General features: G+C 40.0%; 7 protein-coding genes across 7 annotated transcripts; 5 read left to right on the top strand and 2 right to left on the bottom strand. All coding sequences in view use genetic code 12, as the record gives it.

Moving 5' to 3' along the window:
* Positions 1-351: 351 nt before the first annotated feature.
* On the top strand, positions 352-1,716 carry PRP3 (U4/U6-U5 snRNP complex subunit; the record flags this gene model as incomplete). Its single annotated transcript, XM_007374914.1, has 1 exon — positions 352-1,716. The coding sequence occupies one exon, from the start codon at positions 352-354 to the stop codon at positions 1,714-1,716; it is 1,365 nt and encodes a 454-aa protein (XP_007374976.1).
* A 150-nt stretch (positions 1,717-1,866) lies between these two features.
* Positions 1,867-2,311, top strand: SPAPADRAFT_60813 (uncharacterized protein; the record flags this gene model as incomplete). Its single annotated transcript, XM_007374913.1, has 3 exons — positions 1,867-1,951; positions 2,015-2,154; positions 2,214-2,311. 3 exons carry the CDS (start codon positions 1,904-1,906, stop codon positions 2,239-2,241), a joined length of 216 nt encoding a protein of 71 aa, XP_007374975.1.
* Positions 2,312-3,669: 1,358 nt separating this feature from the next.
* On the top strand, positions 3,670-6,250 carry RNR1 (ribonucleotide-diphosphate reductase subunit; the record flags this gene model as incomplete). Its single annotated transcript, XM_007374912.1, has 2 exons — positions 3,670-6,086; positions 6,130-6,250. 2 exons carry the CDS (start codon positions 3,670-3,672, stop codon positions 6,248-6,250), a joined length of 2,538 nt encoding a protein of 845 aa, XP_007374974.1.
* A 441-nt stretch (positions 6,251-6,691) lies between these two features.
* Positions 6,692-8,608, top strand: SPAPADRAFT_55337 (uncharacterized protein; the record flags this gene model as incomplete). The annotated part of the gene is made up of 1 exon (XM_007374911.1): positions 6,692-8,608. One exon carries the CDS (start codon positions 6,692-6,694, stop codon positions 8,606-8,608), a length of 1,917 nt encoding a protein of 638 aa, XP_007374973.1.
* Positions 8,609-9,169: 561 nt separating this feature from the next.
* SPAPADRAFT_71305 (putative carboxylic ester hydrolase) lies at positions 9,170-11,991 on the top strand (the record flags this gene model as incomplete). The annotated part of the gene is made up of 1 exon (XM_007374909.1): positions 9,170-11,991. One exon carries the CDS (start codon positions 9,170-9,172, stop codon positions 11,297-11,299), a length of 2,130 nt encoding a protein of 709 aa, XP_007374971.1.
* On the bottom strand, positions 11,274-11,963 carry SPAPADRAFT_60809 (protein-arginine N-methyltransferase; the record flags this gene model as incomplete). Its single annotated transcript, XM_007374910.1, has 1 exon — positions 11,274-11,963. One exon carries the CDS (start codon positions 11,936-11,938, stop codon positions 11,318-11,320), a length of 621 nt encoding a protein of 206 aa, XP_007374972.1.
* Positions 11,992-12,094: 103 nt separating the features above from the next.
* Positions 12,095-13,839, bottom strand: AMO1 (Amo1p; the record flags this gene model as incomplete). Its single annotated transcript, XM_007374908.1, has 2 exons — positions 12,095-13,711; positions 13,735-13,839. The coding sequence occupies 2 exons, from the start codon at positions 13,837-13,839 to the stop codon at positions 12,095-12,097; spliced, it is 1,722 nt and encodes a 573-aa protein (XP_007374970.1).
* Between the last annotated feature and the right edge of the window lie 1,941 nt (positions 13,840-15,780).

The raw sequence follows: 15,780 nt of genomic DNA, 5'->3' as shown, positions 1-15,780 counted from the left end.
ATAAAATTTCTTTGATTGATGTTGTTGCCAGAAAATGTTTCTATTAAATATGTGGCAAAATGTAAAACTTTTCCAATGCTCCAGCTAGCGATCGTTCAATGTGATTGATGAAAAAAAAAACGTGTTGTCTGCTTCTTGTTCACTGAAAAGAAACAACTTTAGTTCAGGAAAGAAAAAGAAGGAAGCAAACAAAAGGAAGGTGAATGGGAACAGCTGTTTGAAATTATATTCGCAGGTGAGTAAGAGAAAAAAGTGCCACTAGAGAAAATAGAAGAAGCTCATGGTAAAACAAGCTCCTACAATATACAGGAATACATTTTTTAAACTTATACCAATCAATCCACAACAACAATGTCACGAGGGGCAAAGAGGTCTACATCCGAGGCTGAGCTCAAGGAGGAGTCTCAGGATAAGAGGGTAAATGCAGCCCGAGAAAGAATCAAGCTATTACAAAGAAGCAAGGGCAGAGAAACAGAAACAGAAACAGAAAAGAAAGATGAGACCAAGAGTGGACTTGACATTGAAATCCACCCCTTATTGAGAAATATCGGTCCAACACCAGTCATACCGAAAAACCACAACCCTCTTAAACAAAATGTCCGAAAATGGTTTGATCCAAGTGCCATCAATCCATATCTAGACCAATCTAATCTGTCAAGTGGATTAACATCGAAGCAGCAACATAAACCACGATCATTGTTGTTCAACCCCAAGGGCAAGTACATTGCACAGGGAGAGCACTTACGACAGAAATTAAAAGAGGAAGCAGCGGAGAAACAAGAACAAGAGAAGATCAAAGCTCAGGGCTTACTTCCAGATGAAAATCTCGGTGAACAATTCTATAAACCCGAATTTCCTCCTTCGGTTGAATGGTGGGATAGACCTTATTTACGGGATCCCAATTATGATCATATAGGAGATGAATCTAGAAAAATATTAGACAGCGAGGTACAGCCAGTTACTTCTTATGTCCAGCATCCTGTTCTTGTTCAGCCGCTTTGGGAGGCAAGAGAAGAGATCAAGCCAATGCATTTAACCAAAGCAGAAAGAAAACGGATGAGAAAAAACGCCAGAATGGAAAGACATAGAGAGAAACAAGATAGAATACGTCTTGGATTGGATCCACCTCCACCACCAAAAGTCAAGTTATCCAATTTGATGAATGTTCTCACAAATGAAGCCATTAGAGATCCAACTGCGGTTGAAAATAGAGTGAGAAAAGAAGTAGAAGAGAGACTACAGAAACACTTGCAAGAAAACCAAGCGAGAAAGCTAACCAAACAGCAGCGTCATGACAAAATCTTCCAACAACAAGACAAAGACCTTCTGAAAGGGTTATACAGTGCCGTCTTCAAAGTTGATTCCCTTGCCAACAAACAGAATTCATTCAAAGTGGACATAAATGCCAAGCAGCATAATCTTGTTGGAATATGTCTTAAAAATCCAAAATTCAATTTGATAGTCGTTGAAGGAGGCCATAAAGCCATTGAACGATACCAAAAGCTTCTTTTAAATAGAATTGATTGGACTAAGAATGCTTCTGAAGATAATACAGATTTGTCTAACAATAAATGTTCGATGATATGGGAAGGTCGTATAAAAGAATTGAGTTTTCAAAAATGGAGCATCATGTATTCTCGAGATGATGAAGAAGCATTCACGGTACTTAATAAGTTTGGGATAGAAAACTACTGGAGATTAGCCTCTACTACGTAGATTGTGAGTTAATATCTATGGTCGTGTATATTTACCAATATTGTAGGTCGAAAAAGTACTGACAAACCAGGAACCAGTCATGTCTGCGATTCAACGAAAAAAAAGCCCTAAGGGGAGAACTACTTAGAAACATTACTCGTTTCTTTTACTCAATTGAGACACTTATAATATACACAAGACTGTTACAATGGGTGCCGCTTACACTATTTTAGGAAAACAAGTTCCAGCTCATATTGTATGTTGTAATGCGATAGAGATTCCTGAATAATACAACCCGCTCCGTACTAACAAACATTAGCTTTCAATTGCTACTTTATCAGCAGTTGCTGCAGGTACTACATGGTCACTCATGGGTCCAAAGACTGAAGCCAAGGCTGCTCCTGTTGCTCCAGTTTCTCAATCCAAGGAAGAAGACTTTGATTTTGAAAAGATTTTCAAGTATGTAAAACCAAGTTTATACTTCAAACACGAGAACAATACTAACCAATTACTTATAGTGACTTAACCAAGGAAGAAGCCAAGTAATTTCATCAAAGTGAAATACACTTTTAATAGATATTTATAAAATAAATATAAATATAAATATTTTGATTTGCAGTGTCTCTTGGGTTCATATCTGTAGATGCTTTGTTTGCCAAAAAAAAAAGAAGACATGACCGAGACTCGGGAACAGTACTGAAAATTTGCAGCACTTTTCTTTTTCTTTTCTATGCTGGGCAGCTCGAGATTAAACAAAAGCTTGGCAGGTTGCCAGTCTGTATATTTCAGAGCAAGTTGCATGATGTTCTCTTATAGCCCTGGTTCGCAAGTGGGGCCATTTGATGTTGACAAAACACTGATATGGCTAAACGACGAGTTGCAAAGAAGTCGGCCAAGGAACGAACCAAGCGTGAAAGTTTAAGGTTTTGTTTGGTTGGAAAAGGAGATATCGAATCATATTAATATCACCAAGAAAGAAACTTTTGCAGCTGTAATACTCTCGAGTGCAAGGCGGCTATTAAAACCGCCTCCACCCCTCCTTTCAGGTGAGCTTTCACTTTCTCGTACCCAACTTTATACCGTAAATGTGTAGCGTTGACTCGGATCTCCACCTGTCTCGTAGTACTAAGCAACACATTTGGTTAGACACACCAGGTGGAGAGGTACATCTAAGCGAACACGTTCCAGGTCTTGGAAATTCCTGATCACTCAACAGTTTGATCAATATTATGGAATTACTTAAACAAGATGTATAAATAAAGATAACGGAATTTCCGAATTCGGGGTAAGGCAACAGAGACAATTGTTTGGTAAAACAAAGCTTATCCATTATAAAATATGTAAAAAATATGTGGACATGGACAATTGCCATTTTTGTAAATTGTCGTTTTGATCATCACACACAGTAAACATTGTCCCAAGTTAGGAATTGCAATACACAAATGCGGGAATCATCCTGTATATACTTGTGCCATTAGTAATCTTCTTGGATATGTGCACGCCAATATTTTGAAATTAATGGTGGCTGCGCGTTGCCACGCGAGGGCACGTCCATACTTGTTCAACAGTTACGCATCAAATACTCTACGTTTTTACAGCAATTATTTACCCTCCTATGACTACAACTGTTCAGTAAAATCGTAATAGGATGATATACTTAGGGAAATCCCCATAAAAACAGACACCCAGAACGATGCAACGCGGTACAATAGCAAAATAAATTCACGCGGTGCGTCTGTCATGGTTGGATCTCGCTGTTTCATGCGGTTTGTTTACTTTTCACAAAATCAAAACAAAGGATTTTTTTTTCTGTGTCTTTTCCAACTGCGAAAAATTTTGTACCAACGCCGTCACGTACGCGCTAATTAATATAAAAACACGTCTGGTTCCTCTTCTTTTTGACACCTCTTTTTTTTCCTATTCCCTTTCTTTTATTCTTTCTTTTCTTCATCAAGTACCTGCTTTTAATCAATCATGTACGTTTACAAGAGAGATGGCCGTAAGGAGCCAGTACGTTTTGATAAAATCACCGCCAGAGTTCAAAGACTTTGTTACGGTTTAGACCCTCAACACGTCGATGCTGTCGCTATCACCCAAAGAGTTATTTCTGGTGTGTACCAAGGTGTCACCACCATCGAATTAGACAACTTGGCTGCCGAAACTGCTGCTTATATGACCACTATTCACCCAGACTACGCCATCTTGGCTGCTAGAATTGCTGTTTCCAACTTACACAAGCAAACTATCAAGCAATACTCCCAAGTCAGTAAGGAATTATACGAATATATTAACCCAAAGACCGGGTTACATTCTCCTATGATCTCCAAGGAAACTTACGATATCATTGTCAAGAACGCCGACGAATTGAATTCTGCTATTGTTTACGACCGTGATTTCAGTTACAACTACTTTGGTTTCAAGACTTTAGAAAGATCTTACTTGTTGCGTATCAACGGTAAGGTTGCTGAAAGACCACAACATTTACTCATGAGAGTCGCTATTGGTATTCATGGTGATGATATCCCAAGAGTTATCGAATCATACAACATGATGTCCCAAAAGTACTTCACCCATGGTTCTCCAACGTTGTTCAATGCCGGTACCCCAAGTCCACAAATGTCTTCTTGTTTCTTGGTTGCCATGAAGGAAGATTCCATCGACGGTATTTACGATACTTTAAAGACTTGTGCTTTGATTTCCAAGAGTGCTGGTGGTATTGGTTTGCATATCCACAACATTCGTGCCACTGGTTCTTATATTGCTGGTACCAACGGTACTTCCAACGGTATCATTCCTATGGTTCGTGTTTTCAACAACACCGCTCGTTATGTTGACCAAGGTGGTAACAAGAGACCAGGTGCCTTTGCACTTTACTTGGAACCATGGCACGCTGATATTTTCGATTTCATCGATATCAGAAAGAACTCTGGTAAGGAAGAAATCAGAGCTAGAGATTTGTTCCCAGCCTTATGGATTCCTGATTTATTCATGAAGCGTGTTGAACAAAATGGTGAGTGGACCTTGTTCTCTCCTAACGAAGCTCCAGGATTACCTGATGTCTACGGTGATGAATTTGAAGAATTGTATGAAAGATACGAAAGAGAAGGTCGCGGTGTCAAGACTGTCAAGGCCCAAAAGTTGTGGTACTCTATTTTGGAAGCTCAAACCGAAACCGGTACCCCATTCATGTTGTATAAGGATGCTTGTAACAAGAAGTCCAACCAAAAGAACTTGGGTATCATCAAGTCTTCTAACTTGTGTTGTGAAATTGTTGAATACTCTGCTCCTGATGAAGTTGCTGTTTGTAACTTGGCCTCTATTGCTTTGCCATCTTTTGTTGAAAAGGACGAAAACCATTCTTGGTACAACTTTGAAAAGTTGCACGAAGTCACCAAGGTTGTTACTCGTAACTTGAACAGAGTCATTGACCGTAACTACTACCCAGTTCCTGAAGCTAGAAACTCCAACATGAGAAACAGACCGGTCGCCTTGGGTGTTCAAGGGTTAGCTGATGCTTTCATGGCTTTAAGATTGCCATTTGATTCTCAAGAAGCTAGAGAATTGAATATCCAAATCTTTGAAACCATTTACCACGCTGCTGTTGAATCTTCTGTTGAATTGGCTCAAGAAGAAGGTCCATACCCAACCTATGAAGGTTCTCCAGCTTCCAAGGGTTTATTACAATTTGACTTGTGGGAAAGAAAGCCAACTGAATTATGGGATTGGGATACTTTGAAGCAAAAGATAGCCAAGCATGGTTTAAGAAACTCCTTGTTGGTTGCTCCTATGCCAACTGCTTCCACTTCCCAAATTTTGGGTAACAATGAATGTTTCGAACCATACACTTCCAACATCTACTCAAGAAGAGTTTTAGCTGGTGAATTCCAAATTGTCAATCCATTCTTGTTGAGAGATTTGGTTGATTTGGGTATTTGGAACGAAGCCATGAAGAGTAACATTATTGCCAACAATGGTTCCATTCAATCCTTGCCTAATGTTCCAGATGAACTTAAAGAATTGTACAAGACCGTGTGGGAAATTTCTCAAAAGCACATCATTGATATGGCTGCTGATAGAGCTGCATACATTGATCAATCTCAATCATTGAACATTCACATTAAGGAACCAACCATGGGTAAGTTGACTTCGATGCACTTCTATGGTTGGAAGAAGGGATTAAAGACTGGTATGTACTACTTGAGAACCCAAGCTGCTTCTGCTGCCATTCAATTCACCATTGATAAGAAGGTTGCTGACCAAGCTGGTAAGACTGTTGCCACTTTAGAAAAGTTGAACAAGAGAAAGTATGTTTCTAAGATTACTTCCGGAAGTGAAAGTGAATTCAGTTCCAGAGCCACTTCTACCGAACCAAGTTCCTTGGACAACTCCATGTCTCAATTACAACTCGACGAAGTCAAAGAAAAAACCGACAAGCCAGTTGAAGAAAAGACAATTGAAGAACTTGAAGCTGACATCTACAGTGCCAAGTTCATTGCTTGTGCTATTGACAATCCTGAATCCTGTACCATGTGTTCTGGTTAGAACGTTTTGGTAAAGGGGGGAGTTTGTGGTTTTAAAATCTTCAGTTCTTTTTTTTGGGTGGTAATCTCTTAATCTGACTCTTTATAAGTTTTATCGCGTTTACATATTGTTTAATTAAATAAAAAGTAGCATTTGAATGTGAGACCTGTAGAGGTATGTAGGGTGTTCCCCTCATGTCAACTCCGAGAGAGAATGTTTATGCAATTTGTCCTAAAAAAATAGCCGACATACGTTTAAGGAAAATCCGAGCGGTGCCGAGCCCCCCATTTTGATGTGATGGAAAAATAAGATTAGGAACTTTTTAACCCGGTGACATATTTTCCCCCAAAACAAATTCTGGAAGATGGAGATACAACTGGACTTGCCTGGTGAGGAAGGGATTCCGTTGTTTAACTTGAACAAACCGATGGAGTCCAGTGATAGTATAGACGAAGAAAATCCTGGCGAACCCATCATGGTAGCGAAGAGACAGCGAGGGATCGGTGCCAAGATTTCCCGGTTCTTCAGGGCTCTCTGGCAGGGACCGTGGGAACCACGGGACGATCCTGCGCCACAAATTGCGTGTTTACAACGGTTGGAAGAAATACCTGAAGTGTTGAACAAACGATACCCTGCAAATATACGGATTGCCGGGCTAGTGTTTTATTTGATGTTTTGGTTTGGGCTTTTCTATAGTATCGTGATGCCGTATTTGAGCGTGCCACCCCATTTGAGCAATGATCCTGAGGTACACATCATTCCACTTTCATGCACGTCCCTGTCTCAGTTCTGGAAGGGCAAAAATGGAGCCTGTGGGACTGATGGGGAGTTTTGTCCTGAATTTAAGAGTGACGAGGTCATATTCCGATGTCCGGCATTGTGTGACCGAGCATGGACGTATTCGTTGATTCCGATCGGGGACCAGAGAATAAAGTATAGAGGATATTTCATCGGCGGTGGAGATCAAGTGACCGAGAAGGTGGAGGATGATGACGACCAGTTGACTAACCCATATCGAGCAGATTCATACCCCTGTGGGTCGGGTGTACATGCTGGGGTTATATCGCCATTTTTCGGTGGATGTGCTCGGATTTCATACAAGAGTAAAGAACGAGAGTTTTTCAAATCGGAAAAGGGCCATTACGGTGTTGATGACTCTATTGAGTTTTTATCGTTCTTCAAATATTCATATTATTTCAAACAACTAATGAGTGGAGTTTTGCCAGGCGGTTCGTTCCAACAATGCTACGATCCAAGGTTACTAGTACTAGTTATGAACTTTGTGTTGGGGATCCCCGTGGTTTATCTTTCCTCAGGTGCCGTATCCTACTGGATAACTAGTATTGTTGGATTTTGGACGCATACATTAGCAACTGACCCCCCAGTCCATGTTGATCCATATGATCCCGATACTCTTTCTGATTTGATTTCGGTATCATTGGAAAGATTCTTGCCAACCTGTTTTATATTATATGTACTCTGGCACTTTTCGTCGCGGAGAACATTATTTGATTCGACTGAACCAGACGAGAAATCGTCGCCGTTGACCAAGGTGTTTTTATGGTATCCGTTATTCTGGCTTGGTTTACTTAACAACATGACATTTGACAGGTTGCCCGTGGATAGACTTACATTAAGTGACTTGAAAGAGCAGCCGGGTTCCATACTTGCATTGGCATTTATTATTTCGTGTATCGGAACCGGAGTTGTTATTCAAGCATACAAGATTTGGCTCTCAGGTAGATTCAGAAAGTACTTGCTAGTGTATGCGTTGTTTATATTTGGATTGGTGGTGCTTGCACAGTTACCTGGGTTGACTCTACGGGTACATCATTATATACTTGCGATGTTATTGATACCTGGTTGTTCCACGAGAGGAAGAACGGCATTTATGTTCCAGGGTATACTCTTGGGGTTGTTTTTATCGGGTGCGGCCAGATGGGGGTTGGCTGCTATTGCGGAAACTGTCACCTCGCTTAAACGAGATGATCCTCGAGGCATACTCGTGCCACCAGAATTCCTTGGGTATAATAACGAGACTGGAATTTTAAACTGGAAGGGAGTTCCGGAGGAGCTTTTGTCACCCATTACCCTGCGTTTGTATGAAAAGTATAGTGCGATTTCGTTATTGGTTAATGATATTGAGCAGTATGTGGGTGAAAAGACCCAGTCGGTTAACATAACAGAATTATTTACCAATTCAACTAGTTTATCTCGACCAATTGCGAAAAGTTTACGAGATGGGATTAAAGATGATAATGGTAACATCGAGATATACCTTCGTATAGGAAGGAAGATCCCCAATACACAAGTATATAGTGATTTCTCCAATGCTGGGATATTGAAATGGCCCAGTGGAGACTTTACACTACCGGTAAAGGGGTCAACTTAGTTGGATAGATGTATATAAAGCTTTGCTAGAAGTAAATTAGAGTGGTAGAGTGGTAGAGTGGTAGAGTTGTAGAGTGGTAGAGTGGTAGAGTGGTAGAGTGGTAGAGTGGTAGAGTGGTAGAGTGGTAGAGTGCTAGACTGATAGTGTGCTAGACTGCTCGTGTGCTAGACTACTAGACTACTAGACCACTAGACCACTAGAGTTATTGTTAATTTTTTTTAATTTTTTTTGCAGACTATTTTTTTTGCCAGAGCAAAATTTCAGAAGCGAATTAAGCCTGGTTGCATCTGACAGTTGCTACAACCCCAAACAACCACATTGTCTATCCAACAATCGCCGAAATTGACACGTTGCACTTCTATAGTATTCACAGGAAGTTCCCAATAGTATTAACCTCCCAACTCGAGTAACTGCACCATGTTATATCCTCGAAAACTCAACTGTTTTGTCTCGTGTTCCGGCAGTCATGTGAAGATAAATTATAGTTTTAAATGCAGAATCTACCCACCATTTCGAAAACTTTCCACCAACAAACCAATTGACTCACCACCCAAGGCGAAAATGAGGTGGTTCTACGCAGTCGATGTGCCCAACTCCAAACCCGGGTGGAACAAATACACCAAAACCAAGGAACCCGAGAAATTCATCCCGTTCTCGGAGTGGGACTCATTCAATTTGGAAGTCAACTTCAGAAAGAAGCTGACCGTCCCAGTTGAAGTCAACGAAGACCGATTGTTTGAAGTGGATTTGCAGAAGTTGGAGTTGGCCCCAGTTTATTGGGAAGGCCCCATCTATGAGGTACGAAGAGGGGTTTGGTTTGACCTGAATGGAATTCCGTTTTCCAAGAAACAAACCGAGGAACTCGAACAAGGCTATAAGAAAGTAAAGCCGTACACGTTTAATCATGAAAAGCCAGACACCGAAAGTAAAGAAAACAAGGAAATCATCTCCAAGTTTAACAAGTATATCAAAGAAGTCGAGGATAGCACGCAGAAGGTTGACTTGAGTCAAGAAAAAGATATTCTTAAATTAGAAAGTGGGAATTATGTCATGTATCTAGATGGCAAGAATGCGGTTACCTTCCCTGCTGATTACGATACAAACTTTCAAATCGACGTTATTAGACAGTTTAGCTCGACCTCTACTGTTCCCTTGATCGGGGTCAATTCTATCCAGCGGGGCTACTCTGACGACATGGGCGAGTCCATTTTCGACAAGTTGTCGACAAACGCCATTCCAACCATTGCTGATTCATTCCAAGACGAATTTGGTTCAATACTCGGATTTGATCAAACTATAACAAGAGAAAATGACGAAACTGAAACTAAAACTGAAACTGAAAATGAAATAGATGATCATCACATGCAACAGTATCTCGAAGGCGATTACGACCATTCAGTTTCTAAAAACGAATCAAACCGTGAGATTGACCATTTGATCTTTTGTATTCACGGAATTGGACAAGTGTTGGGCAAAAAGTACGAGTCAATCAACTTCACCCACAACATCAATGTTCTTCGAAACACCATGAAGAAAGTATATACGGAGAATGACCAATATAAGAAACTTGCATATCCCATTGCTGACAAAAAGGATGAGACATACAACACTAACAATCGAATTCAAGTATTGCCCATTACCTGGAGACACAAGATTGGATTCAACCCCGAGGAAACAGTGAAAGAGCATGATCCAAGATTGCCTACCTTGTCACAAATCAACGTTGATGGAATAAGAGCATTGAGAAATGTGGTGGGTGATGTGGTTCTTGATGTGTTGTTATACTACGAACCTAAGTATTTGAAGGAAATCTTGATGGCCACATCAACGGAATTAAACCGGGTGTACAAATTATACAAGGAACGCAATCCCAATTTCAATGGAAGAATTCACGTGTTGGGACATTCATTAGGATCAGCAATCGCCTTTGATTTGCTCAGCGGACAAACGGGAACAGCCCATGGCGACATTGAACTACCAAACAAGCTCGATTTTCAAGTGGATTCCTTATTCCTTGCTGGCTCGCCAGTAGGTTTATTCAAATTGCTCGAGGGAAAGAACATAACTGCAGCATTTGATGATAAAGTAGTCAACAACAATGGAAAGGATCTTGACAAGGTTGCCGCGCCAAACTGTCGCAACTTGTACAACATATTCCATCCGTGTGATCCAGTAGCTTATCGAATTGAACCATTGATTAACCCACAATTTGGGAATTTCAAAGCTGAGCAGATTGCCTTCGCCCTGAGGGGAATATCCACCCATATTCAAGAACTCTATAGTTATGGAGATGGAATTACTGGCAAGATATCACAAGCAACAAAGTGGTTGCGAGGGGCAACAAAGTCTGAACCTTCTCCCCAGAGCAAATCTATTGAAGAGCTGGCAAGTGAAGAGAATGCCTTGGGTGATATCATAACTAGCATAATTGTGGATGAAAAGAAACAGGAGTCCAATAAAGTCACCAAACGGAATATGACTGATGATGAACTAATTGAGTTACTTGCTTTGAACAATACAGGAAGAGTAGACTACTGTTTACCCATGGGGGTCTTGGACTTTTCATTAGTGTCTGCTGTCAGTGCACACATCTCCTACTTTGAAAACCAGGATACTTCTGGGTTTATCATGAAGGAATTATTAGAAGGTAGAGATGACCCAGTCCGCAAAAAGTTTGTATCTTTATATTAGCACATAGAATTATACACACTATTCAATAAGTAAATCGTCAATGCTCTGTTCAGCATCATGTTTGATCAATTCCAACATTCCCTCGGGTAAAATAGGTTCACCCTTGTTGTCAACAATATACCTAAATGGCATCTCAGTGGACTCATACTTGTTGTATTTGATTTCCGGGTAGTCCAAAAATTTGATGTCTTCAAACTTGACACCATTCTCTATAATTCGTTGGGTGGTTCTAATAGCAGTATCGGTAGTCATTTGTAACGCTCCCAATCTTCTCCCGGCAAAACCGTACTTCTTTCTCAAGATCCCAGTTCTATCAATCTTGGGGTGTTGACCCAAGATACCCCCAAACACAAAATAGTCGAATTTCGATTTGTCTTCAGGAGTCAAGTCAACAGTGGCGCCAGGGTCTAATAAACATACTCGGGTCTTGTCTATGCCTCCATCAATGTCGACACATTCTTCCGTGGTCCATTGTAAACCCAAGTCAAGGAGTTGTTGGGGGATGTCCTTTTCGATGGTGGATGGTGGTAACGATGTGAGAACAAGGTTTTCCTTGCCAATGTCCCTTATGATTTGACTGTATTCTAAAACAACCCACTCGGAGAACCCTTCCTCCATATGCTCAATTATATACTTCATGGTGTGTGTGTGTGTGTGCTGTTGTAATACCGTTAGGCAGCGGTAATAGCAACGGTTGGTTGAAAATTTAAAATGGGTCGTGCGAAATTCGAAACTTACGATGAGGCTGCAAAATTACCAATCATATTAAACAGCTATATAAATCTAATTACAAACTTACTTCTTAGAACAGCAGCTCTTCGACTCAAAAGCCAATCTAGATGTCTTGTCAACATTGAGAGAACATGAATCATACCCCTTAGCATTAGCCTTAACTTCACTAGTGGTCTTGGCATATGAAGGCTTAACATCAAGAACTGGGTTTTCCAAATGGATATTTCTAGCTCTCAATTGCAAATCAAAGATTTCAGTAGGCATGACTGGGAAATCTTCAGGAGCTGGGAAGTGAGTGATACCAAAAGTGTGGAACATAACAATATCGGTATTATCCACATTATCCTTACCATCACCAATCCACTTTCTCATACCTCTTAAACCATCACCACTCCATTGGGCAACGTGGTCACCGGATGGGTATAAACGACCATAACCGTGGTCTTCATCTTGATATGGAACAACCTCAACATGGTGTTCGGCCCATGGGGCTCTCTTTCTTACCAAGGAGCCTGGTTGGGCCAACAATGGAGAACAGAAGGTGGACACCAATTTATAACTAGCTGGTTTGCCAGAGTATGGATGGACGGAACTTGGATTAAACAAGTCCCAGGTTCTGGCAGTACTGGCATCAAGATCAGTCAAGGAGTCCTTGACAGTCTTGAAAGTGGTCTTTTCACAGTAGAAACCATTACCATACATGTTTTCTTGAGACCCAGTTGGGTAAGGAGATGGCTTGGCATCACTAGTAGCAGCAGAGTTATTGTCACCGTCAATTCTTGGATGCAATCTCAACGAAAACAAATGTTGATGGTTATGAGCATTGACATTTGGATAAACAATAGTTCCCCAAGGACCGATCTTTTCATCATCAGCACAAATATAAGTGTTCAATATACCAGTCAATCTAATTTCTAACTTGATGGTACCATCTTGTCTCAAGATCCAATAAACACAGTACTCGTAATTGGCAGCAGTGAAGATTTGACTAATAATCAATTTCTTACCTCTGGTAGTAACAGTAGTTTGGAAATCATCTCTGAAATCAGAGTGCTTGAACAAAAGACCATCATCTTCTTCATGGATACAAATGGCATTTCTGACAGTAGATGCATCACCCTTGGCCGAAACAAAATGAGCGTCCATATAATGAATAACACCCTTACAATCACAACCCAAGGAAAGTGGATTGGTACAGTTACCAGCACCATACTCACCAATATCAAGAGCGTGTTTTCTTTGATGGGGGAAATCTGGACAACCATAAGGAACAATCATTTCACAAAGAGAAATTCTGTGGAAAAGTGATCTAACTTGACCATGAGAATTGTAAGTCATGTCACTCAAGACAATACCTTCACGATAGTTGAACCCAATATGGAAACTGAAATTGGACCAGTTCATAACATTACCTTGCATGTTGAAAGACACACCTTCTGGTTGGGTGATGTTAATTGGGAAATTGTCTTGTCTGAATCCAGTTGGGTTTTCCTTAGTACCAAACTTTTCAGCGACATGCTTTGGGTGGAATGAAGAATGCTTGTGCTTAGACACTTTTCTTCTCCTTTGCGGGATATCGATCGAAATAACCTTACCAGCATTCATATCAACAATAGGACAGAAATCTAAAGGATGAGAATATTGAGAATCGTCTTCGTCGGATCTCCAATACATCAAAGCCTGTTGTAATCTTCTCAGAGCACCCCATCTTTCATCGTACCCAATAGTCCAAGCATCACAGTAGATTTGGTGCATGCAGTCACGAGGAACACCGCTGATTTCACATTGTCTTTGCACTTCAGGGTCATTTCTAATGATATCTTCAGTTTGTTGTAAATCAGCAGGAGTCAAAATTGGTTGAACCCCGTCAACATGTTTGAATTCAATTAATGCTTGGGCGCCAATGTCGACAATACCTTCATGGACACCAGAGTCACCTTCAACAACAATGGTATAGTAGGCCAAACGTGGTGGCATAGGACCGTGTTTTTCCTTCCATTCATAGTAAGCTCTCTTGATTGGTTCTCTTAAAGTAACGGTGTTAAAACTGATTCCCTTACCTTTGTACTTGTTCTTAACAACGCCGGAAACGGATTCAATTTCCAAAGGAGATAATGGATCCAAAGGATGGGCTGGCGCTGGTGGTGCATTCACGGCGGCAGTGGAATGCAAAGCTAATTGGGCTAATCTTTCCATAGTAATTTCAATAACGTAATGAAAAATATTAAATCTAAACTGAAACTAGAAAGAAGAGAATTTTCCAGATCTTTATATAGCAAGGATCAACTTAGGTTTTAGTGAAGAGATGGGGAATTATGATTAAGATTGCAGCGGAATTAGGCGGAATTGGCAACGGTGCAGATCTTATCGGGGCCTTCTCACCAAATAGGAAATAATTTCCCGCCCATTGTTCGTGATAAAAATACAAAATTAAAATTAAAGCTGATAAAAATTTTGTCTGATTAAGGATAAACAATCCTGCATTATTCTTATTGGTTCCTCATTATCTGGCAATCCCATCGGTTAACAATGATAGGTAAGGTACCACTTAATTGAGTCATATTGACCAGGCTTAATTGATTGATTGAATTCTTGGGGTGAAGGAAGAAAAAATAACCCGTCCCCACGTTCAGAACGCCTTAAAGTCCAAATGTTTGGTGCGAGATAAGGGGAAATTATCGGATACTTTACAATTCTGTGGTCAATGTAAGATTAGGCAAATTAGGCAAATTAAAAACGAATTTATGAATGAAGTTTTGGTCTTCGGGCTTATGATCCGCGCTTCTTTTTTTAACTGATCTTATACTGAGAATCATGCTATTGGTTGTCATATACCTTGGCATAATAGTAAATCTTGCGTTAGATACAACTGGGAAATTAATCACAATACTCGTTCTTGGAAGTTCGTGTATGATAAACAATCTCAATTAATCCTCTTGGCAAATGTGTAGGTTTCTTGTGCTACTCCGAGAATTTTCAAACAAATTAGGTTTTAAATTGCAAAAAACTTTTTAAATAACGGGCATATTAACACGCACCGACTTACTTAAATAGTATAATGTAACATTTAGCTTTTGATAATGCAACAAATCGTAAACTAAAATGTATTTATTATGTAATAAGCAAGAAAAAGCCCGTCCTGCATCTCTTAGGACCAATATGACTTTTGTGGTGTTACCTGTGATCAAGATATTGCAAAACTATCGGCCGATCCAGGGACTTACTTATGATTGGAATAACTAGTCGGAGCTTTCCCTAGCATCCAAGTAATTATTACAACTTACCATAGATGTTTACAATCATGTTTTTAACCCTTTCAGTACGTTGACAATACCAAGGATTGCAATATGCCAAGGAATATAGTACTAGTTCATAGACAATTCAATTTGGAAAAAAATATGGTAGATCTGAAAATGACTTAAATATTCACAGAATTTGTTCATCCCTAGTTCTGACTATGTTATTACCCTACTGTAAGTTAGTGCTTTTGGTTATTCTAAAATATTTTTTATCAATAATGAAACTATCATCTTCTGGGACTGCTCTAGCTACTTTAGTATTAGCTTAGACATTGAAATTTAAATTGTTTAATGACGAGACAGGAACCTATTTAACTTCTCAAGACCAAGAATTGTCCGACAATACAGTTACAGTTTCTTGGTATGTATGTTTTCGGGCTCAAAGAAAGGCTTTTCACAGTTGATGAGGACAAATTGGTTGATGAATGATGCCATCAAAATAGTAGATTA

This window comes from Spathaspora passalidarum (genome assembly GCF_000223485.1).
Source record: "Spathaspora passalidarum NRRL Y-27907 unplaced genomic scaffold SPAPAscaffold_3, whole genome shotgun sequence".
Classification (NCBI taxonomy): domain Eukaryota; kingdom Fungi; phylum Ascomycota; class Pichiomycetes; order Serinales; family Debaryomycetaceae; genus Spathaspora; species Spathaspora passalidarum.
The sequence above is the reverse complement of the archived record's forward strand: the minus strand, read 5'-3'. Positions and strand labels throughout refer to the sequence as shown.